Here is a 22,897-nt window from a genome sequence, read left to right on the forward strand (position 1 = left end):
CCAGCAGGTTTGTAATTTATTTATTTATTTTTATTTTGTTTATCTTATGTTCAAGATTGGATTTGCGTTGATTGATTGTTTTCCGGTGATGGGTATTGATTGAATTTCATGATTATATTTGTTAGTCGGTCTAATTGTTAGGGAATTTTAGTCTCCCCGCATAATACGATTCGCGTAACTCGGAAGCCAACCCACAATCAACAAGATATGAAACAACCACAATAAAAAAAAGAACACCGAGATTTACGTGGTTCGATCAACCAACTTCGACCTACGTCCACGTGCAACAATACTAGAAATCTATTATATATCAATGAGAACTNCAAACCCTATTTCTCGCCTAACTTACTAATTAGAATATGATTCAAACTCCTAATCATGATGGCATTCAATCTTCTAATCACGATAGATCTCTAAACCTATCTAATTCTTATAAAGTTATACAAAAAATCAAAGAGACAAAGACACAATCCTAACAATCTTCACCTTGGATTTGATTCCCAAACTCCATTGAAGATATATCATCTTTGTCTTGAAACTTTGTCTCTCCCGTTAGAGTCTTCTATTTCTTTCGCACTACAAATTGAAGTATCTGCACTCTAACTAGGACGTCCCGTAACTCTCGCTATCATCTACTTCACCGTGGTGCCTCCACCTCTCTTGTGTACACTAAAAGATCTTCGTCACCTCTAACATTAGAAACAAATCAATCATGCTTCTCCTCTCAAACTGAACTTGACAGTAGCCTTCCCCTACTTGTTGTCTCGTACTCTATCTGCATTGCTCGTCTTGAATCATATCGATGCACCTCTCCTACTCTACACTACGAGCCAGATGCCTCCATCTCCTCTATCACTTAGCTTGGACCGAATATGAGTGTTCATTGTCTTCAAGTCCAGTGTCACCATCTCTATCTCCCTGTGTGTCACTCAGTCGTGCTCGCTTGCAAACTCCACCTAATCTGGCACTGTCCTCGTCGAGTCTACATACCAACCAACTACTCCTCCCGCTATGACGCTGAATAATTATATGCTGACAACTTTACTGCTAGAATCACATTTGATTCTCTACGCCAATCTCATCTGTCGCATACTCGTTTGCCCTATCTTCCATCAAATTTGTCTTGCAGTTGAATAACAGACTATTAAATTTCGGACCCGAAGAAGTTATCATCCTATAACCGCAATCAAAATTCAAATAAGTCACTGTAGAGATTGAATTTGATAAAACCAACGTCAAAAACGATCTTAGCACGTCGAAAAATTCTAGGAACGACTCCTGGATCACCCAAATCCGCCTACAAATCCTCGATCAAAAGACAAATCAATCTCAATCGTCGGATTTGTGTGAACAGTATCCCGATGTTGCTACAGTATTTGCTACATTAACTTTTTTCTCCGATGTCGATCACCACACTTCGACTGCCGACACCTTCACCAATCGCACACCGGTCAAACCTGTACGAATCGTCGAACCCTGCTCTGATACCACTTGCTAGGATTTTTAAATCTCGCAAAAACCCCGAAAAATCACCAAACGCGGTAAATAAAATCACACGGGATTTAACGTGGAAAACCCTCAACAAGGAAAAACCACAGGATTAAAATCAATCCACTATCACCTCCAAATTACAATCTTTTGAACGGACAAAGATTGCGAAACTCTCTCCCAATGATGTAATCTTTTGCACGGACAAAGACTACGAAACCCTCGCCTCTCGCACAATATTCTTGAATCCGGTTACGCCCTCTGCTAACCCTAGATTATAAGAATATTAGCTCTTTCTCCTCTGTTTTTTCTTGGTTTTTCCTTAAACAATAGAAGAATATATATAGGGAAACCAAACTCTATCTCTAGCCTAACTTCCTAATTAGAATAGGATTCAAACTCCTAATCATGATGAGACCCAATCTCCTAATCACGATAGATCTCTAACCCTATCTAATTCTCATAAAGTTATACAAAGAATCAAAGACACAATCCTAACACTAATTTGGTTTGATTTTACAGGCCCGATATTCCTATTATAACGGCGAGCCATTAATTGTTGATGACATGTTTGATAAAGTTGAGGTAAATTTGTTGCATTCCTCGCCTTCGCTTGACGTATAAGCAATACTCTGTTATTCTGGAAAATTCAAAAAAACTCATTCATAACAGCTAAAACTACGACTCTACGGTTCAAAATCTGTTGTAAAGTATCCTCGCTGTAGTCTCAGACGTCAATCGACATATGCAGATGCTGAGGTAATTTTCTTGCTTACATGATTAATGTGGCTACAGCCGATCTCTTTAGTTCTAGAAACTGTTGCTATCCGCTTGTTTGAGGCTTTGACATGGTTTGGGTGTAGGGCAGGAGGACCGCTCACAAGTTATTGCATTAGCAAGCGTTTGGATCTTACTATTTGTTTTTGGATCTGCTGCTATTCTTGTTCCTATCATTTACGCTATCGGCCAAGCTCTTGATGATGCTATCCACTCGAGATATTTCTTTCGCAGCGATCAATCTCCATCTGACGCGCTTATGATGTTAAATGTTGCTCTGTTCATTGGACTAGGTTATTTGGTTGGTTATCCCGTTGCATCTGCTTCTGGTGAGAGATACCCTTCTAATCGCAAAATCTGCTTGTCATTTTTCTTAGTTCGGAGTGCATGTAAAAATTGCTACGGAGTGCGTTACGTCTAATTTTGGATGATTTGCTTGAAATGTCTAATTAGGGTGTCGAGGAACAATCTGTGATCCTTTAACCTCAAAGAGGAATTCCCGCATTTCCAGTTTATTCATTATCCCCTCCTCCATTAATCGTGGATGATCTCTTGGATAGTTCGGTTCGCATTTGCTCCTGTGTATGCAATCCCAGCTTCAAAGTCTAGAGTACTTGAAGGCAGTTGCTCTTGATTGTAATCACTAAATCTTCACCCATAGGCTTCTTAACCCAACACCTTTAGTGAAAGAAGACAAGATTTCCTTGTTTAGATATAGTTCTATCTTCAATGTTTATAAACTTTTATGAAAGTGAGTTTCGTGCTTGCCACAATTTTCCAAAGCTAGAAGGATAAAATGTGGAATGATGACGGGAGGGGTCAAGTTACCTTAGTAAAGAATTTGAGACGAACTCAATTGATAGTTGGCAGCTGCTGGTCATAAAAACTTGGTCATTTATTTGTAAGCTTTATTGACTTTGAGTTGTTCTCCTAGCCAATACGTTTTTGGTGGGAAAGGCCTGAGATGATGTCCTATTTTCCCAGATGCTTGCGTCAGATCTGCTCCTTCAAGTGATTAGATGAATGACTAGAAAAGGTGTTAACTTCTGTTATTTTCTTTTTTTTCACAACACAGTAAAATACTTATGATACTATGCGTACTGTGGCTTTAGACATTTGCGGTCCCAAAACCATATGGTATCGAATATTCAATCAATAGATGGAGATGGTGAAAAGATATTATGTGTATGGGTGATGATGATTCACCTTACCTTTTCATGTCGATAAGGAGCATGAGGGTTATGATTAGTTAGAACCAAGTAAATTGATGATATTGTTGTGGAACGTAAATGACATAGATTTAAAACTTGTGTCTGATGTGTTTGATATTTATTGTTAGCATTCTGAACGATCAATATCATGGTCGAGCCTGCCATGATATATAAAAGCTTCTGGAGGACAAAGTCTTTTCTCTGAGAATAATTAGGAGTTATATTTTTCGAGGAAAACAGGAGTTCCTTTATAATCTACCCCACCCTCCAAGAAATAAGAATGTAAGAATTAAAAAGAAAAACAGTGTACAAGGGAATTTGTTTGTGGGTAAACTTGTTCCCCTTCTCAATCTAAGAACTATGTTAGTGTTAAATGAGTTCACACACAATACTGAAGGAATGAACTTATAAAATTAACGGACCTCCTTCATGTTTTCAATTTCACAGAATAACTAGTTGTATTATTGGTGTTCTACAGTTGAAGCACTGACAGGCCTATGGAGGAATGACTTGGTTGCGTTAAAAGGCTCATGTCCAAATTGCGGCGAGGAGGTTGAGAACCTAAGCCTTAGATTCTCAATTTTCATGTGTGTTGTGTGTTAGATTGCTTTGGGTGGATTATCATCTACCGAATCTATTTTAAAAGTGATGAATGCTTGCAGGTCTTTGCATTTGTCAAAGCAGAGAAATCAAACTTGCATCCTCATGACACAGAGTGTCATGTATGTGAGAGTTCCTTGGTGTTTCGCCCCAAAGTAGAGGTATGCATTTGCTCCCTCTTTTCATTCATATAAGCACATGAACAAGATTTTTTTCTGGGCACATGTTAATTTCCCATATGCTTACTGATGCCATAAACATTAAGCGAACAAAATATCAACGGAAAACAAAACAAGAAATGCTTGTGGGTGCCTAGACATGCTCACTGACAGGCTCTTGTTGTTGTTATCGTAACAATATTTCTAAGAATGATGAATTCATAGCTTCTCTTTGTATAGTTGATAAATCTTTCCTCCTTTTTCCCCCTCAGCGATCTGTCTGTAAACCTGGGCGACGTTGGGTGTACGGTCGCATTTACCTTGTTTCACGAGCCACTCCAAAAAATCCGAGGAAAATGTGAGGGCCAGTCAATGAAAATACGGCCGAAAGATATCACAATGTACAGCATCATTCTTTTCTTTTTGACAAACTGTATACAAAAAAGCTGTTCAGATATGATCAGTTCTGATTGTTGTACCAAGGATTTGTGGATTTATTAAATCTCTTGAAGGAATTTTGCGTGCCCTTCAATGCTATGCTAAGCCGTAGAAAACATTTTAAGTTGCCCTGTTGGGATTGCTAAGGCCTAAGGGTGTTGAATTTGCTTGTGTTGTACATGCAAATGGACTTGCAACAGAGATTAAAACTTAAATATTCTAGTTTTTTTAAATATAAAACGCGTCACTTTAATGACCTAAATGATCATCAATTTTTCCAAGCGCTTTAAGAAGCTATATTCTATTTATCTTATTTGGAATTGATTATGATAAATATTTCAATTCGGGCAATGACGTAATTTTCTTAGATAATAATGTTATTGAGAAGAGTCTGTTTTTCATCTTCCGTTCAAGTTATCATTTTATTTATTTTTAGCTCAAATATCTAGATATACACTTTCGATAATATTGACATTGGAGCATAGAACTGTTATTTTTATTGTATTTATTTATGTGCACTTTTGTTTGGAAAAGAACTTTATCACATTTACTCATATCTCTTATAATATGCAATATAACGGGTATGTTAGTGAGCTTTAATAATAAGCTCATGTGTCAACATTTTAGAAAGTTCTAGAAAAAAAAAAGAAGGGGAAAAAGTTCTCCTATAAATTTACAATTCTATCCTTTCAAATACAATTAGAATGGAGCAAATGTCCACCTCTCATCCATTTTTTTAGGCCTGCCCCCACTATTTCTATTATATAGTAGTATAGATTATTATTATTATTATTATTTTGGACATTGAGAGTCTGATTGCATTATTTTTTTTAAAGAAATGTTTATTACTAGCTTTGAATATTATTTGTGCAAGTATAAGGTGGTTGCCTAGTGAAAACGCAGCATGAGTTGGCTTTATTTCAAGTTTGAGCATAATACGATAATATATGTGTAACATAATTCTAAATATAAATAGAAATGATAAGATTTTGGTGCTAGTTAATTTGTGGATTAAGTAACCATCGCGGGAGACCCGGATAGTTGAGAGGTTCTAATGTACCTTCCACAATCCTGTGTTCAATTCTAGACACGTGACAAAGTTGCTTCCTTCTACGGCTATTCAATGCGTGATACTTACTATCTTTTCTTCATTCTGTATTCAAGAATAATCTATAAGGATGCCGTGCTTAGCAGGGGATGAATACTAGTTCTAGTTTACAACAAAATCTTTGAGAACATACAAAATAACAGGAGATAACGGATAAAGATATTGGGCCTCGCGATAGTTTGTGAAAATTAATTCGGCCTTTTATAGCAGGCCGGACCGCTAACACAGGCCCAAATCTTTTCCACATCAAATTCAAAAACCCTAATCTGAATTTTCCCTCCATTTCCTCAAATCCCTAACCCGAACCCGATCTTTCCCCAAATCCGTACCCGATAACATGATCTGAAAACGGTCGCCGTTGGGAGATGGAGCGGGCGGCGACGGTGGATTCGACCCACGAGAAGATGGCGGAGCTCCGATTGGCGTGCCAGAGAGAGAGAGAGAGAGATCCGGATCCGGCGACAGAGACCGGAACTTGCTTCGACCTCCTTTCGCGGTTCTTTAGGCTCGATCAATTCCGAGGTTGAAGAGAACGTACTGAATCGAGGTACGGCAAATTTGCAAACTTTAGAGTTTGTCAATGGCCTTCAGAAATTTTAGAGTTTTCAACAGTCTTGGACATAGAAATCTAAATTGGACAAATTTTCAAAACCGACCACTTTGGGATTTTAATTGCAAAAAACGACCCATTTCAATCTTATTTATAAAAACCGACCCAGTTGGTTGAAACTGGGTCGGTTTTTAAAAAAAAATTTCCCAAACTTCACGGGAGTTCAACTCCCGTGAAGTTTTGTTATGAGAAAAACTTCACGGGAGTTCAACTCCCGTGAAGTTTCCCAAAAAAAATTACAAAAACCGACCTGTTTTCAGCCCCTGGCTGAAAACAGGTCGGTTTTTGTAAATATTTTCAAAACCGGTCGTTTTTTGCAATTAAAAACCCAAAAGGGTCGGTTTTGAAAATTTGTCCAATCTAAATTACATGGAAATTTTGTGATTTTGTCTCTTTTTCTTCACACTATTCGAAAAGTTTTAAACTTTTTAACTGTACATGTTAGTACATAAATTTGTGGATGAGAAGAAAATAACCGTCTTTTGGCAAATCAATTTATATATTAACTTATAATATCAAGTGTTCAGTAATTAATGCTGATATGTTAGTACATAAATAAATAGGCAGAATACTTGTCTCGTAAATGTTATTAAGGTTGCATGCTTAATAATAAGAGGATGACCAAGTGCATTTGATAATGGAACTTATCTTAGTAGGTCGTACTGACTTACTCTATGAGAATGATCTTTGAAATTATCTCCTTGATTATTAGTATTCTATTTTCATTAATTTTTGGGAAATAGGTGTTGGGTGCAGTGTTTTCAAAGGCGCGCGCGCCTCACTGCACCTTATATGCCCTGCGATGTGGGGTAATGGTGAAGTGCCTTGCATCTGATGCAACAACGCCCTTTGCGCCTCACAAGTGACATATGCTTCACGTGGGGTGCATGCTAGGCATAGCATCATATAATATTGTTCTTTAACAATTCAATCGAGCCTTTATACTTGACGAATCATATCTCAAAAAGCAAAATAAAACCGTCAGGCCGTTATAGTAGCTCAATTGAAGACCATAAGTTCGCTTTAATATTAGTCTTGATTTGACTTTTGATTTTATGAACTTCGCTCCCGTTGGATGTGTTTGCATAAGAGATTAAGACATTATTTTGTGATTTCATAGTAGATACTATTTATCTTGACATATTTTTATGTGAAAATATAAAAACATGCTCTTTCATGTTTGATAACCATCTTGAAAAATTATGCGTGTGGTGTGTGTCTCGCTTCACTCGGGCACGAGCATCATATTGCACCTTGCGCATGTGCGTGTGAAGAGACCTTGCGCCCAGCATTGCGCATTGATAACACTGTGCATGCCTTAGTGCCTATCCTGGGAACCAAATATTGCTCTTGCCTTTTGATGAACTTTAACCACTATACAACCACTGCTTGGTGGTCGATGAGGCAACTTCAACATTTGCGGTGTCAGTTTCTGTACCCCAATGTATATTTTGTGGTTCCCTGAATATTTATGATTTCAGTCCTGTTATCTACCTTATTTATCTATTCTATCTATCATTCTTGGGTCTGTTTTTTTTTTTTCCTGCAGATCATATACGACCCACATATTTTTTTTTCCTCTTATTTTTGTTTATTATTTACAGAGAAACTTAGAAAGATTACTTATTTTCATTGGGTAGAATAACTTAAATTTACTAAAATCATTCCTTATAGCTCATGAAAATCATGACTTTTAATGAAAGAAACTTTAATTGGCATTTAGTCGAAACAAACAAAAATGAGCAAAGATCGTGGGTTATAACTCATGAAATTGAAAATTTTAAAATATACTTAGCTCATTGTCATTGGCTCGAAAAGGTAAAATCTAGACAAAAATCGTTGGCTATAACTACTAAAAATCAAAAATATCACAAATATTTATTTGTCATTGGGTCAAGAAGGACGAAAATTAATAAAAATTGTAGCCCATGAGAATTGCCATTTTTTAGAACACAAAACTTAATTATCATTGGGTCGAAACTAAGAGAAATTAACAACAATAATGTGTTATAGCTAATGAAATTCACGAATTATGGAAATCACGGGTAAGCCCATGAATGTTGAATTATATGCATAATTAGTTGTTACTCAGTCAAAAATGCTAAAAAATGACAAAATCGTGAGTTATAACCTATTAAAAATCATAAATTTCGAAGTATGTATAATTACTCTCAATTGGGACGAAACTAAAGAATGTCAAAATCGTGGGTATAAATCCATTAAAATCGTGAGGTAGTTATAATTACTTGCCATATGTCGAAAGAATGATAATTGACGAAAATTGTGGGTTATAAGCCATGAAAATCGTGAATATTGATGTTCGCACACTTAATTTGTATTAGATCAAAACATACAAAAATGAGCAAAAGTTATGGGTAATAACGAATTGTGAAGTATCCATATTTATTTGCCATTGGGTAAATAACGAAAATTTATGAAAATTGTGCGATATAGCCTATGAAAATCATGACTTTTCATGAAGGAAAATTTAATTGTCATTAGGTCGAAACTAATGAAAATAGATTGAAGCTATGGGTTATAACCCACGAAAATCACGAATTTTTTGGTAAGCGTGATGAATTGTCATGAGGTCGAAAAGAATGAAATGAACAAGTATCATGGGTTAGCCCATGAAATGGGTAAATTTAAAATATGCTTAGTTAATTGTCATTGGCTCAAAAAGAACAAAACAGGACAAGAATGTTGGCTTATATGACTGATGAAAATTATGAATCTACTTGTGTATCTCAATTAGGAAGATAATTCTGCAGTGACAGCGTGACAACTTCCCATTTTAAGGAATTCAGAATTGTCTAAATATAATTATGCGCAAATTTAGTTTATAGCTGTATTATTTTAATTCATTCTTCTCGCGAGTTTTAGCATTGATCATTATCTAGTTCAAGATCACATAATCTGTGAAGCTGAAGTAACTACATCCCCTGGATAGATTGATAAGGGGTTTCATGGTAACAAAAACAGAGAGAACAAATTCAGATCCCATTTATTCAGTTACCCTTACAAAAATCCATGGTAACAAAAATTATAAAAACAACAAAAAGGAAACAGAGGGGTAAAAAAAACCTACAATAACCCACATCTAACAGAACATATATACCCCCCATCATCATCCTCATTTCCCTCTTAATCCATCAAAAAAATAACAATAAAAAAGAAAAAGAAAAATCATCTAGTAACATTGTTCCCCTGAACCAGCGGCGTTTTCGCGGCAGCGACAAACCTCGAAGCAAATGCATACGGCAAATGAGAATCGTCGCCACCATCAAAGTTTCTCGCATAACTCAGGGGATCATAACGGCAGTCGAAAGCCACTGGCCGAGGCGCCAAGCACAGCATCTTGTGGCTCTCCTTCTTGAGCTTCTTCATGCGGCCGTGGTGGATTGAGGATGAGCTGGCATTTTGTGAGTTTTGTTTTTGTGTTTGATGGATGGAGATGCTGAGATCTTAATGAGTAGTACGTAGTGTGTGGTTGTTATTGGATATATATATATAGAGAGAGAGAGAGAAAGAGGTTATGGGGAATATCTGATCCTTGATTTAAGGATAGGTTTTGGAATTGTGTACCCTAATTTCACTCACAACTGTTTTGTGTTTCCCCCCCTCAATTTAAATTTTACTTAAAACACACTAGGAAGCGGTTCATCAACCCTTATTTTTGGGACAGAGTTGTTACTGAGAAGTGGATCATGTGGATTAAATATATATGAGATATAATTAGATCAAACTTCTCTAATTCTAAAGACTTAATATTTGAACTGGTCAAAATGACTAGGGGGCCCTTAAGAATATGTCCTAAAATATTGGCCAAATTGGGAACAGGGTCCATCTCCTCCATGTGCATTGGAGACCACAACTCCTCCATATATTCACATGCATCAAGGACCATATATAGTCAAACAGACAAAACTCTAGATCCTCAAGATTTTCACCTTGTTTATGAGATTATTCATTGCAATTCTGAGGTACACATTGTATTTTATTCATTTATATCTTAAAATATAGCTCACAGTGGATATGATTTACCGAATAGTCTTCATCAAGACAAATTGCTGATACAGTCCTTGTATTATAAGGTATAAGCCATTGTACACTCTAAGTATTTTATTAACACTTGCATCCCATATTAGTTTATATGTCAAACGAAACTCACCATTTCACTACACTATAATACCCTTCAGTAAAGATTAAATGAAAATAATTAAGGGCAAAAATGTAATCCTGTCGGAGATACCAAGGGTGCAAGTAGTAATATCCAGAAAATACGGGTGTAACACCATAGCAAATATACACAAGCAGTTGATCCTTTTTTTTTTTTACTGCAAAGAAGGCAACCTCCTCTTCTCTCTACCACGCTTTGGGTGAAGGAATGTCTTAACTGCTGACACAATCACAGCTAGGATAGAAAGTTGTGGGACCCGCCATCCAATCTCTTTCAATCTACTAACATGGGATGTGTCCCCACAATCAGTAAGTGGTCCTTGTTTCTCTCCTCTAATCTATTCCTCTGTAATAACGGTAGGATCCAAGATTCACTGTTCACGCTACAGTAAATTATTACTGTGTCAGTGCTGCTGTAGTGTTATACTGTAGCTCAGACGAGATATTGTAGCAATTACAGAAAAAATGTGTTTGGATACAGTAATTCTGTAGCAGAAATATAAAAAAAAGGAAAAAAAATGGTGGTCACGGGGTGCACACTAGTAAGTCTATTTAATAGGAGAATACTCTCAAGTTTACTCTAGTAGATGTAAACCAAAATGTCAAATGCATTAGTTCAGTAGTATGACTGGTACTTCAGAGAAATTATGACGACGCAAGAGAAGTGTAATTTAGTTGGTGAGACATTTAATCTACTTTTTAATACCAGTGTCAATCTTGAGCACTTCTAGCCAGCATAAGCTACTGCAATATTGGTCATTTGTCATTATATAAATTGCAATCATCCATTTAATAATTTGTGGATTGCACCAAACCATATGAGATGCAGTCAACCACCAACAGGAAAAGATTATAGATGATGTTTTCCGTATCCTTTTATGACCAAATCCATCAGAATTGACTGTTTGAACAATAATCATTTTAAAGTAATAGCATTTTAAGTGAACTTGAACATTAAATTATGCAATCTCCAGTCTCCAAGGTACCTCCAGCCTTTATTTTTTTATCCCCCTTTCTTGGAATTACCACATTGCCTGCATGTGATTAAATGGGTAGGAAGGTGGTTGTTAACAAACTCCAACGTTTTGTTTAATTTTCTACCACTAATGTTTGAACTTTGCACTGTACTTTATAATAATATATGCTACATTATAATAATGATCACATGAGTACTTTATATTATATCCTAAGTAGCAGGTACACAATTCCAACTAATTAAATATACAAGTATCAAAAATCAAACAAAAAAGGTTCTGCACAGTGACGAATCATTACAGATTAAGATAAAGAAAACAAATTAAAAAATTATGACATGGATTATGCCTTGGAAACAATGAAGCCTTACCTAGATGATTAGTTCCATTCAAATTAGCCAAAAGAATGCTTTTTATTACGAAAATGCTATTTGTCTCGCAAAGCTCATCACGCACGCAGCACGCAAGAGAGAGAAACAGGGGGAGTGGGACCCACAGCTGATTTTGTCCCCTGTGGGTCCCACCCCCTGTTTCTCTCTCTATTGCGCGCTGCGTGTGTGATGGGCTTTGCGAGACAAATAGCAGCTCCCTTTTTATTACCTTATTTTCTGAACAACACTGCGTGTGTGATGGGCTTTGCGAGACAAATAGCAGCTCCCTTTTTATTACCTTATTTTCTGAACAACACAACTTTATGAATATCAATTGACGTATAAAGCTAAGAAAAAACACAATCATAGGAAGTTGATAGTTACATGTAAGAGAGCTTAGTGAGATCTTGTGGATGAAGTTGTTGATCTCTTCTGCAGTTTGAGAATCCATATAATATGGGAACAATTCAACTGAACTAGATCTTCATGCCGCAGACCTGAAGAATTCCAACCAAGCAAAATTAATCATTGCAAGTTCAACTGAACTAGATCTTCATGCCGCAGACCTGAAGAATTCCAACCAAGCAAAATTAATCATTGCAAGGAGATCTAATGATCATTAAAGACATGAAATAAAAATTAGTAAATCTACACCTATTCCATTCTCTATATTGATTTTAGAAGGATGTATAATGAGCTTTTATATAAGTCCAAATATCAGAGTTATATAAAAGGGGTTTTCTAATAACCCCTAAACTTAAAGGGGGTTTTCTGATATTTTTTAAGTTAAGGGGGTTTTCCGATAATCATCCAAACCTAAGGGGGATTTATGATATTTAGCCTTTGTATAACACCCAAAAATAATTTTGATCGACTGCATAGAGTTTCATATACAACCATAACAAAAGTCGTATTTTACACCACGAGAAATTATGGTAAAAGAAAACATAAAAGTGAGAAACACCAAAGACTTCAATGCTAAAATAAGCTAGAATACTCTACCACTACTGTAATAACAAATCTAATGCCTAGTGCTATTAAGTTATACTTGTCTAAGTCAATTAAAGCATCAAGAATTTAATCTGTCAAATTCTAATTTCACGCAATTAATATTCTCATTATCATCAGTGTCGTCTTCTTAGCCAATTCCACACCAGAATGGGGTCATGGAGCAAGATAACCATAATGAGAAGCCGATATAGAAGGCTGGATGAAGTTTTAAGGCCAGTGTACCAACCAATAATTTATGACAGCTCTCTTTGTTGGAGTCAAGTTTCTTAAAGAAGCTATAAGAATAAATGAGAGGCATAATGCTGAGGAACCTTTTTTAAGTTAAATTAGTGCTTAGAGACCAAGTTGGTTTACTTGGAAGTAAATGAATCCCAGATTTGCTAAATTATGTAGTTTATTAATGCACCTAAGGACCACCTTCCCAAGGTATCCTAGAGGAATAAACAGCTCAGTAGACAGGACGATAGGTATGGATATCAGTCAATTTCATTTTACTTCAGGCAAGATATAGGCCTAGGAACCAATTGACATAACTTGGTCATAATTATAAGCTTGATGTTCAAATATAATCAGGTGACGTTCGAAAATTGAAATTGATGTCTACTATTTGTATGTATGAACATACGTGTGTAAGATCAAGATGGCATACCGGGTTCATAAAATGCAGCATCTTCCTTCTTCTGCGCTGGCAGGCAAATCACTGGGAAATTTGCTGCAAGAAAATAGAGGCTGTAAGTGATAGATTAACTCTGAGAGGAATTTTCCTCACTAACAATATGATGATGTACCAAAATAACAAAGTTTTTGGGACCGCTTACCTTGTCGGGACTTCATAGTGACTCAAAGATTCCTGAAACTTTTTCCAAAGAGGGCCTGTCTCCTGGAAATTCACATTTGCTGGCCCTCCTAAATAAGCCTGGACAATGAACTCATAGTTTCTTTGCCTGCTTTCAACAAATTGCCACACAAGCAGAAGTAAAATGATTGTTAATAATGTAACAGACAGTAAAATATTATCGATCCAATACACTCTCAATAAACCTATGAATTTTCAATGTGAAGAATTAAATAACGACTCTTATAATTGTTTCATTAGGATCACATTAAAGTTAGTTGGTAGTGTTCCTCATGCTTCTTTTGCAAATAATATTGACTTTTTTGTGGTGTTTTCCTTCTTCTTTTTTTCAGGAATAAAATGATAACATGCTCGAGGGTGCAGATTCCATCAGAACATCTGCATAGAACTGGTGATCCATAACATTAATGGTGGTTGGGGGGTTGGCTTTGGAATTTTAGCTCTTCCATCTATAATACGAACCACCACATTCCTATGATGCGGTTCCGATAGGATCCTTATTCCATGCTCGAAGAGTTGAAAATTCCACACATGATAAGAAGAATACCCTTTCATCTCATACACGCACATGACCATTAAACCATAATCTCACCGTGGCAAATGAGCCAAAGACACAAGACATTTGTAGTCTGGTCTTGAGGTCAAAGAAGTGATATGGCTCACCTTCCTTTGTATTCTGACAGCCAGTCAAAGTAGGATGCACCAAAGTACATGGAAACAAATGGATTGTAGACATCATCCACAGAACTCACTTTGTACTCCTTATGTCCAATTTCTCTATAGGAAGGAAAAACGCATTATCTGTCAAAATCTTCGTACAAGCATAATGCAGAGACATAATGAGAAAGTAAAAGGAGAAAAAGAAATTAAAATGTAATGGAGAAATTAGGACTCGAGAATTGGGAAAATGCACATCCATATTTGGGTCTACCTTGCAGCACTCAAACGCATAATGGACTGACCTATATAGCCATGATGCAGTTGGGTAGTCAATTCCCATTAATCCAGTTCGAGTACGCACTCCATTCACAAATCTCATGCTACATACCTCAGCAAGGGCAGCTAAGGCTGCCTGTGTGGAAAGAAAAGGAAAGACCCATTACACCACTGACAGAAGCAAATGAAAGAAAAAAATTCACTGCTTCCAGGGGAAAAAAATTCACTGCTTCCAGCTGAATCACCAAAATGAATCACGAGCTCCCTTACCGTCAAAAGTCCCCGACTACCTGCAGCATCTTTAAAGCCAGTTCCTGCTGTTTAAGCCAAGATCTATCGATTAGAAAATATAAAGTTAGTACATCAGCTACCATAATGCAGAGTTACAACAACGGAAATTATTAAGGGGCCAAAACTAAGAAAATCAAGGGACTCTCAGACACCCAGTAACAATTTGTCCTATCAGTTTACATTTTGTACAGTTTTCAAGACCTTCAGCACAAGAACCACAATTTTGCTTGACATCGTCCGTACATTAAATTACCGTATAAATACACAAATACGACATGCATAAATCAGGAACATGACTATTAGATGTCCCAAAACCAGGATAAATGCCACCAAGGTTAAAACATATAACATACATGTACCATTACAAAAATAGGGAATTATGAGTTGTACTCTTCACAAATGAGACACATGTAGTTGACTTAAATCGCCCGGCATTGGGAGCACTGTTTCCATTTGTCATTTAACAGGTGGAGCTCTATAGTATGCAGGAACAGTTGCAGGGAAGAACATTTGCCTAACCCCTTCGGCTTTTATTATCGGGAAAATGATCCCTGAAGCTGCCTATAAAAAAATAAAAAATTTAAAGAAAAATAAAAGAAAAGAAGAAAATTGGACCAAGCTAATAACGAGAATAGGAAACAAAAATTAAACAAGCAATATCAATGTCTTGATAAAGAAAGCAAGCAATAACATTGTTAATGATGACTCACTGAAATCAATCTTGCACCGATCCATAGCTTCCTGGGAGAAGGAAACGGCAGCAATAAACGGCCAACACCATAGATTGCAACAGCAAAGAAGTGGCAAACCAAGCTTAATGGACGAGGATTAAGACCAGATAGCAAAGCAACAGGTCCATTGGAAAACACACCACCAAGGCTGAGATAATCGAAACAGGCTTGACGCATCTCATTCCTTGCTTGATCTGGTGAGGCACTGAATACCTTGTACAAGGCACCAGCCAAGGTGTTTATCGTAGAAGCCACTGGCTGCAAAAAGAAAGGGGTAACATGTGAATTTTTTATCTTGAATAACAAAAACTTCTATATGCAGTGCAAGAAAACATTCCGCTAGGTACAGGAATCTAAAATAGAATATATACCAAATTGAACCCCCCAAAAAACGCAAAGCGTTAGGAAACCAAATTCCAGTACAAAAATTTTTGCAATATTACTGCATTACTTAATAGTCGCAATAAACAAAGGAGAAAAGTAATAATAATAAAAGATATTGCTATAGTAAATAATCACATCAGTCATAGATAATATACCATATCATACAAATAAGACAAAATATTCTTATTTGGAAACTCAGTAATATTTTTCATTTACAGGAAAATAACTGAAGAGATTTGACTGAAAGTTAACAAGTTTGAAAAATTATAGTATCCTATGGATTACCTTGCGCAAGGTATAGAAGGATTCTAAATATTTGCACAGGGAAGCAGCATCATGGAGATTGGGCAAAGGCTTGAGGAGATTTCGAAGAACAACTATATCAGACAATGCCACAGTCATTCCTCCACCTGTTAAAGGATGACGCATGTTGAATGCATCCCCCATTAAAAGGGCTCCAGGAGTTGGATATGGAGCAGCTGGCATACTCTTATTTGGCATAGTTCTTATGCTTCCTCTATCAATGGCTGAAATAAAAGCATCATGCAGCTTAGCTGGGACCTGAATGATGAGATACGTACATGTAAGAAGCGTGATAAATGCAAATAAGGAATGAGGAAATCTAGTACCATCATCACAAGCTGTTAAATTACATGATTTGATGATCATCTCTGATAGAAAAATAACATTAAAAGTATTAAGCGTAACTTTGTTCCAAAGAAATAATAGGATATGATTTATTAGCTTCCATGTACACTTCCAAGTGGGGATTTTTTGCAGCTCCAAGGGAGACACTATGTTTTCCTTTCATCTTTGGGTTTGTGCCATATTAGACCCCCAAGTCTTTGTTAATTCTATATTAGATCCCCTGAATCTTCATATTTGTTTGAAATGAGGGTCTCATTCAAAGCAACTTAACAAATTTAGGGGTCATATTCACAATAACTTAATAGATTTGGGGGTCGTATTTAAACAACTTAATGAATTAGGGGTCCAATTTAGAAATATGAAGATTTGGGCGTCCAATATAGAATTAACAAAGGTTTGGGAGTCTAATATGACATAACCCTTCTTTTCCTTCCCAACCACCACCAACTTCTCCTTTTTCCTCTATCTAGTAGACAAACAAGACCTTACCTCGTGAATTCTTCGTGCTCACAACCAAAATTAGCCTATGAGACAACAGAAACAAACCACACAATAAAAAAGAAAATTGCAAATCGTACTAAAATGTACCTGAGGAGCTACGACAGTCTTCAGGTACTTAGCCATTTCACCATTTGCTATAGAAGGCACTTTCTGGCCGGGTACATCTACCAAACAGCGGACTTCGGTGCTGCTTATAGGATAAAATAGTATCGGAGAAGGATCAGCCAAGACAACATGCCCATGGTTTGGATATGGAAGCTCACAGTTCTCAAGGACCAAACCAACAAAACAAGAAGGTACATCCACCTGCGTTGTATAAAGTAATTTAATGTTTTGTTACTCCTTAGTAAAGAAGGAATGGCCATTGTGGACGAAGACTTTTTTTTTTTTTTGATAACCCAACCCAGAATCAAACCCAAGACTATGAGAGCCATATTGGAACCTCCCAACCGTCCAGATCACCTGTGGTGGGTGTGGACGAGGACTTCATAAGTAACAAGAGAATATATTGTAGGCTAAGTTGTTTTCTTCACCTTTGGAGAGCAGAGAACACGCCGCAGATTTGAGAAGCAACCATCACATACAATTGTAAGAGGTGCATAAGCTTTGAGTTCTTCACCAGATTTGGACTTGTATGACACCCCCTTAACTGTCCCATTCTCTTCAATCAAAGATGTTACGGTTCCCTGCTCCAACTGGACACTGCAAAAGTCAGAGCAATCATATTAAAGAAACAAAATTCACCATGAAGTGTGTATCAGATAAAAAGAAACTAAATAACCAGAGATGACATGCTGCAAAATCATTCATTTCAAACTAACAGGAAAGAATTACGTCTTTTGATAGCAATATGCAAAACTTGTTCATACTTAGCCTGCATTACACTTGGAAAAGAAATAAACTACAATATGTTACACGTTACTTAATCATGAAAACTTACATATCAAGTCCTAGAGTCATGAAGTATTATTTAAATCTGGGTAACTTCACTTTCTTAGTTTCTGCAGATTGATCCAACAGGCCATACAGTGTGGAGTCACACATCCAATTGTGCATCCTATTGATTTTCATGGCCAAATATGCTTTTAATGAATAGAACCATTCAGTATGTCCACTCCACCTAAAACTGGAGCTGTTGGCATTTATAGATTAACTTAGTCCGGCTTCAACAAAATTAGTTGTCGTCTTTCCATATTATTATTCTTATTTTCTGTCATATGTTTAATACTTGTTTCCTAAAATCAAAGAAAAGAAAATAGGACCCCGGAAACCATTAAAAGTTGATTTCCATCCTTAAAAAAACACCCCCATCATCCAATAATATGGTGACAACTCATCTCATCTTTAAAAATGAGTCACATCATCCAATAATATGGTGACAACTCATCTCATCTCATTAAAACATCTCATCTTTAAAAATGAGTCACATCATCCAATAATATGGTGACAACTCATCTCATCTCATTAAAATTTGATTTCCATCCATTTCCACACAAAAAATCATGAAATGGGTTTCCCTAAATATGAGTCACATCATCCAATAATATAATGACAACTCATCACATCTCATCTCTTTTCTTAGTTTTAAGAATAAACCAAACACAACAAAAGAACCTATTATAGAAAATAGATTTCTTATAATTGATTTCCTTGTTTTTTTAGCCAACCAAACAACCTCAAAATAAGTCATGAAATTTGTTTTTTAACAAATCACCCACATCATCCAATAATATGGTGACAACTCATCTCATCTCATTAAAATTTGATTTCCATCCATTTCCTCAAAATAAATCATGAAATGTGTTTCCCTAAATATGAGTCACATCATCCAATAATATAATGACAACTCATCACATCTCATCTCTTTTCTTAGTTTTAAGAATAAACCAAACACAACAAAAGAACCTATTATAGAAAATAGATTTCTTATAATTGATTTCCTTGTTTTTTTAGCCAACCAAACAACCTCAAAATAAGTCATGAAATTTGTTTTTTAACAAATCACCCACATCATCCAATAATATGGTGACAACTCATCTCATCTCATCTCCTTTCTTACTTTTAAGAAGTGAACCAAACACAAGAAATGAACCTATTATAGGAAATATGTTTCCTTTTTTTTCCTTATTTTTTTAGCCAACTAAACAGCCCCTTAAACAAAAACATTCATTCTCCAAAGGTATGATGCTAATTTTTATGTCTAATGGCAACATCTAAAGCAGTTGTCAGTAATGCTCCTCTGGAAGCTCTTTCTTGTAACCAGATCATTTTTCCATAATAAAGTTGCCACATAAATATATTAAACGGCATAGTCCTTAGGTTCAAAAAGGATAAAACATAGTAGATAATCATAAATATCAATAAATACTAAGAATGTGAAGGATCATATCAAGGAAGCTAGATGTAATAGAAAAAAAGTAAATTAATCTAGTTTGAAAATTTTCTGAAGTTCTTCAACTTTCACTTCAGATTTTAATATTCACTTCCAAAAAAAACAATTATTTGACTAAGGATCAACATAAGCATTACATAAAAACTTGGGGAAAAAAAAAAGGTTACTTGGGCAAAGACGCAGCTTTCTCTCGCATCCTTTGAATAAACCGCCCATTGTGAAAACTCCTACCCGCAACATCTGAATGGTATTCTTCCAAGGGATAAGACAATTTGGTATCCTTACCATCCTTGAAAAGAGCATGCAACATCTGAATGGTATTCTTCCAAGGGATAAGACAATTTGGTATCCTTACCATCCTTGAAAAGAGCATACCCAAGTACCCTCTGGGCATCAATTTCATCCACACAATCTGGAAAATAAATATTTGTTTAGTGTACAGTGTTCTCAAGATTGCAAATGATTGCGCAATAAAAGTCAACAGCCAGATGCAATTGAACAATGCACCAATTTGCAAATATTAGATAATAATGAAGAGCTCGGAGTAATTTACTCAAGCAAGAATTAGTGATGCGATTAAATCCTTACCCTCAAGGCCCAGCTCAATTAGTTTCAAGTAGCCTCCAGGTTGTAACAATTCACCAACAATTCTATCAGGTTCTGTCAAATCTCTCTCAATTACATGCACTCGCTGCCCATCCTACAAACAATAAAATCCAATTCCTTCAAAACTCAGTTTAGAGGCCTGGACATGTCCTATGAAAGGATGTAAGGATTGTCTCATGAAGGAAATATATGATGTATATGCTGGCATGCCCACAAGTAACAAAGAAAAAAAACTTTAATAAAACAATGATGTAAAGTACAACACAATTAAACAGATAGAATTTACCATTTTGCTACAATGAACTTTTACCTAGGAATCTAGGATCGACTATTTCCTACTAAACTTCCCGTAGAAATACTGATAACTGAAACAACATTGCTTCTCCATACTGTCTTTCTCAAAAATCAAGCTTTACTTCTTCATTACATTAAAAGGTTCCTACCTCTTTTAATTTCACCATCTTGGATCTGAAACCTAGTGAAATCCATCTCTCTTGAATATATTTGGTGACCAATCAAATTCTACTTGTTTTTTTAATCTCAGCAAGTAAAATATATCTCAAAGTGAGTTGATAAGCTCAATAAATGGCTTCAACTTTAGACACTGTGTTCATTTAAAAGAATCAACAAGCACTTGGTTCTTTATATGTGTGTAAAAAGTAGCAAGTATTTGGTCACGTATATACTTACCAGCATATTAAGTAGTGTTTTTCACAGAATGAGTATATTTATCTCAAAAGAGGATGTCAATCAAATATATGCAGAATGAGTACATTAGTTGAAAAGATTCCCACCCTTTCAACTCCATTTTAAAAGGCCCCATTCCCCACTTTTTGGCTATATGTTCAGATCATGTTGCACTCAACTCCAACTAATACTCCCGATAAACCTGATTAAACTGTATCTTAACGAACTACAAAATAATAGTGTCCAGCCAATTGCAATTAATTTGGTTAATTGTGCATACACCCCCTACGCTCTTTTTGTTTTGAACTTAACATCATAGTTTCATTGTAGTTCATTATTGGATATAGACCCCCCAGGTCTTCTGCCTCTTTTACACTTGGTGAAATGTTGGTAGATATGCCACTAGGTGAAAATACTGAGTCTATCTGAGGATAAAAGAGTTAAAAGTAATTTAAGCCAGGGCTCTATCTGCAACAATAAAACTACAGGTGTAGAAAGTCCAAAACAGACATACAACCGGGGACCTACGTGTAACTAACCCGTAATTTGTTTCCTTATTTGAAAGAACATTTTCTTCTCATTACATTTCAATTTCAAGCATGATACATGTCATGTTACAAACTTTTAACCTTGCCTTCTTGTTATTAAAAAAAGAAGAAGATGAACTTCCTACTGTATTCATATAAATGCAAAACTGAAACTTCGCTAAACCAAATAAGAAAGGAGACCAAAGAGTCATAAAGTATAAAAGAAAATATATCGAACAATATTGGAAAAAAGATACACGAGATACCAAAGTGGAAAGAAACGATGTATAGGGAGCATTCATGGGGAGCAGGTAGGGCACTGTTGAACGCTAGTAATGGTGGATTAACACCAGACTCAATAAGGGTGCTGCAAAGCAATAAGAAGTTTGCTCCGAGTTTGATCATTGATTAATGATTATTCTAAATTCCATATTACTTTTGTGCTGCAAAACAATAAGAAGTTGGTTCTTGTGTTACTGCTTCTGTGCTCATTTGATTTTATTAACAGATATCCAAAATCTCAAAAAGTTTCTTAAAACAATCAATTTTAGAGATTTCATCTCCCATTTTTCAATACGACACATAAATTAACCAAACATCAATGAACATAATACCAAGAGTTTTTTCCATATGTGCCATAAAAATCATAGTAATAGTTATTTTACCTTCTAAATTGTAGTAGCCTTTCAATTGTGTCCCTTCTAACCTTATAAATGAGTACTTGTCATTTCAGTTTTGTTAAAATGAATAATCTTTCCATACATAGCTGCTTAGTTAAATTAATGAAATTTAAAAATTAATCGTTATTAGTATTACTTGGCTAGATCAGATTGGTGGAGAGTAGGGGATGCAAAACAGTTCAGATTTGAGGAAAAAGATTCAACCTTTCCAAGCGCATAGGCAAGGGCCGATCCGGCGACTCCGGCGCCGACGACAACAACGTCAGGCCCATCGCGGGACCCACATTCCCCGTCTCGTGATGACGTCATCTCAACAACCTCGCCAGCCATCTTCTCCTCATTATTGACCTTGTTCTCCCCGTCTCGTGATGACGTCATCTCAACAACCTCGCCAGCCATCTTCTCCTCATTATTGACCTTGTTCTTCTTTCCTCTGCGGAAGAATTGCGAGAGGAGAAGGAACCCTAGAATCGAAGCCACGATCCCTCCGAAGAGATGTTCCTCTGCGGAAGAATTGCGAGAGGAGAAGGAACCCTAGAATCGAAGCCACGATCCCTCCGAAGAGATGCTGATTCAATAACATCACCATCTTCTCCTTTAAAGCTCAATAGCCTGAAGCCCCCCCTTTTTTTTTCCTTCTTTTTTCCTCCCCCTCTCTCTCTCTCTTTCTTCTGCTTGACGCTTAAATTAGAGAGATCCGGTCCTCCGCCGGTGTGTTCTCCGCTCTGTTATT

At 36.3% G+C, this 22,897-nt stretch overlaps 3 protein-coding genes across 5 annotated transcripts; 1 reads left to right on the forward strand and 2 right to left on the reverse strand.

Moving 5' to 3' along the window:
- LOC109844712 (PGR5-like protein 1B, chloroplastic) lies at nt 1,012-4,790 on the forward strand. Its single transcript, XM_020413825.1, has 7 exons — nt 1,012-1,095; nt 2,011-2,073; nt 2,161-2,247; nt 2,357-2,594; nt 3,955-4,028; nt 4,139-4,237; nt 4,507-4,790. The coding sequence occupies exons 1-7, from the start codon at nt 1,012-1,014 to the stop codon at nt 4,594-4,596; spliced, it is 735 nt and encodes a 244-aa protein (XP_020269414.1). The 3' UTR covers nt 4,597-4,790.
- On the reverse strand, nt 12,165-15,075 carry LOC109844347. Of its 3 annotated transcripts, none has more exons than XM_020413339.1 (6): nt 14,988-15,075; nt 14,744-14,853; nt 14,445-14,558; nt 13,744-13,869; nt 13,575-13,637; nt 12,165-12,411 (listed from the first exon to the last, which is right to left on the reverse strand). In XM_020413339.1, exons 2-5 carry the CDS (start codon nt 14,818-14,820, stop codon nt 13,580-13,582), a joined length of 375 nt encoding a protein of 124 aa, XP_020268928.1. In that variant the 5' UTR covers nt 14,821-14,853; nt 14,988-15,075; the 3' UTR covers nt 12,165-12,411; nt 13,575-13,579. The 3 variants fall into 3 exon arrangements, with proteins under 3 accessions (XP_020268928.1, XP_020268929.1, XP_020268930.1); XM_020413340.1 differs by having other exon boundaries at nt 14,945-15,034; XM_020413341.1 differs by lacking the exon at nt 12,165-12,411 and adding an exon at nt 12,448-12,480.
- LOC109844344 (squalene monooxygenase-like) lies at nt 15,211-22,824 on the reverse strand. The gene is made up of 11 exons (XM_020413337.1): nt 22,732-22,824; nt 22,582-22,661; nt 22,369-22,512; nt 20,253-20,364; nt 20,020-20,076; nt 19,832-19,949; nt 17,806-17,974; nt 17,360-17,578; nt 16,409-16,684; nt 15,719-15,997; nt 15,211-15,569 (listed from the first exon to the last, which is right to left on the reverse strand). The coding sequence occupies exons 1-11, from the start codon at nt 22,751-22,753 to the stop codon at nt 15,465-15,467; spliced, it is 1,581 nt and encodes a 526-aa protein (XP_020268926.1). The 5' UTR covers nt 22,754-22,824; the 3' UTR covers nt 15,211-15,464.

The sequence above is a fragment of the Asparagus officinalis genome, chromosome 6 (assembly GCF_001876935.1).
Source record: "Asparagus officinalis chromosome 6, Aspof.V1, whole genome shotgun sequence".
Lineage (NCBI taxonomy): Eukaryota > Viridiplantae > Streptophyta > Magnoliopsida > Asparagales > Asparagaceae > Asparagus > Asparagus officinalis.

Bases quoted from the DNA above. Each gene is read 5' to 3' on its own strand.
- LOC109844344 (XM_020413337.1), bottom strand. From the start codon at position 22,753: ATGGTGATGTTATTGAATCAGC. The intron at 22,662-22,731 runs ATCTCTTCGGAG...CCGCAGAGGAAC, and splicing joins GGTGATGTTATTGAATCAGC to ATCTCTTCGGAGGGATCGTG. The intron at 17,579-17,805 runs GTGAAGAAAACA...TATACAACGCAG, and splicing joins GTGTTCTCTGCTCTCCAAAG to GTGGATGTACCTTCTTGTTT.
- LOC109844347 (XM_020413339.1), bottom strand. From the start codon at position 14,820: ATGAGATTTGTGAATGGAGTGCGTACTCGAACTGGATTAATGGGAATT. The intron at 13,870-14,444 runs GTGAGCCATATC...TGTTGAAAGCAG, and splicing joins CTGTCAGAATACAAAGGAAG to GCAAAGAAACTATGAGTTCA. The intron at 13,638-13,743 runs GTAAGCGGTCCC...ATTTTCTTGCAG, and splicing joins CACTATGAAGTCCCGACAAG to CAAATTTCCCAGTGATTTGC.
- LOC109844712 (XM_020413825.1), top strand. From the start codon at position 1,012: ATGACGCTGAATAATTATATGCTGACAACTTTACTGCTAGAATCACAT. The intron at 2,074-2,160 runs GTAAATTTGTTG...CATTCATAACAG, and splicing joins ACATGTTTGATAAAGTTGAG to CTAAAACTACGACTCTACGG. The intron at 4,238-4,506 runs GTATGCATTTGC...TTTCCCCCTCAG, and splicing joins TGTTTCGCCCCAAAGTAGAG to CGATCTGTCTGTAAACCTGG.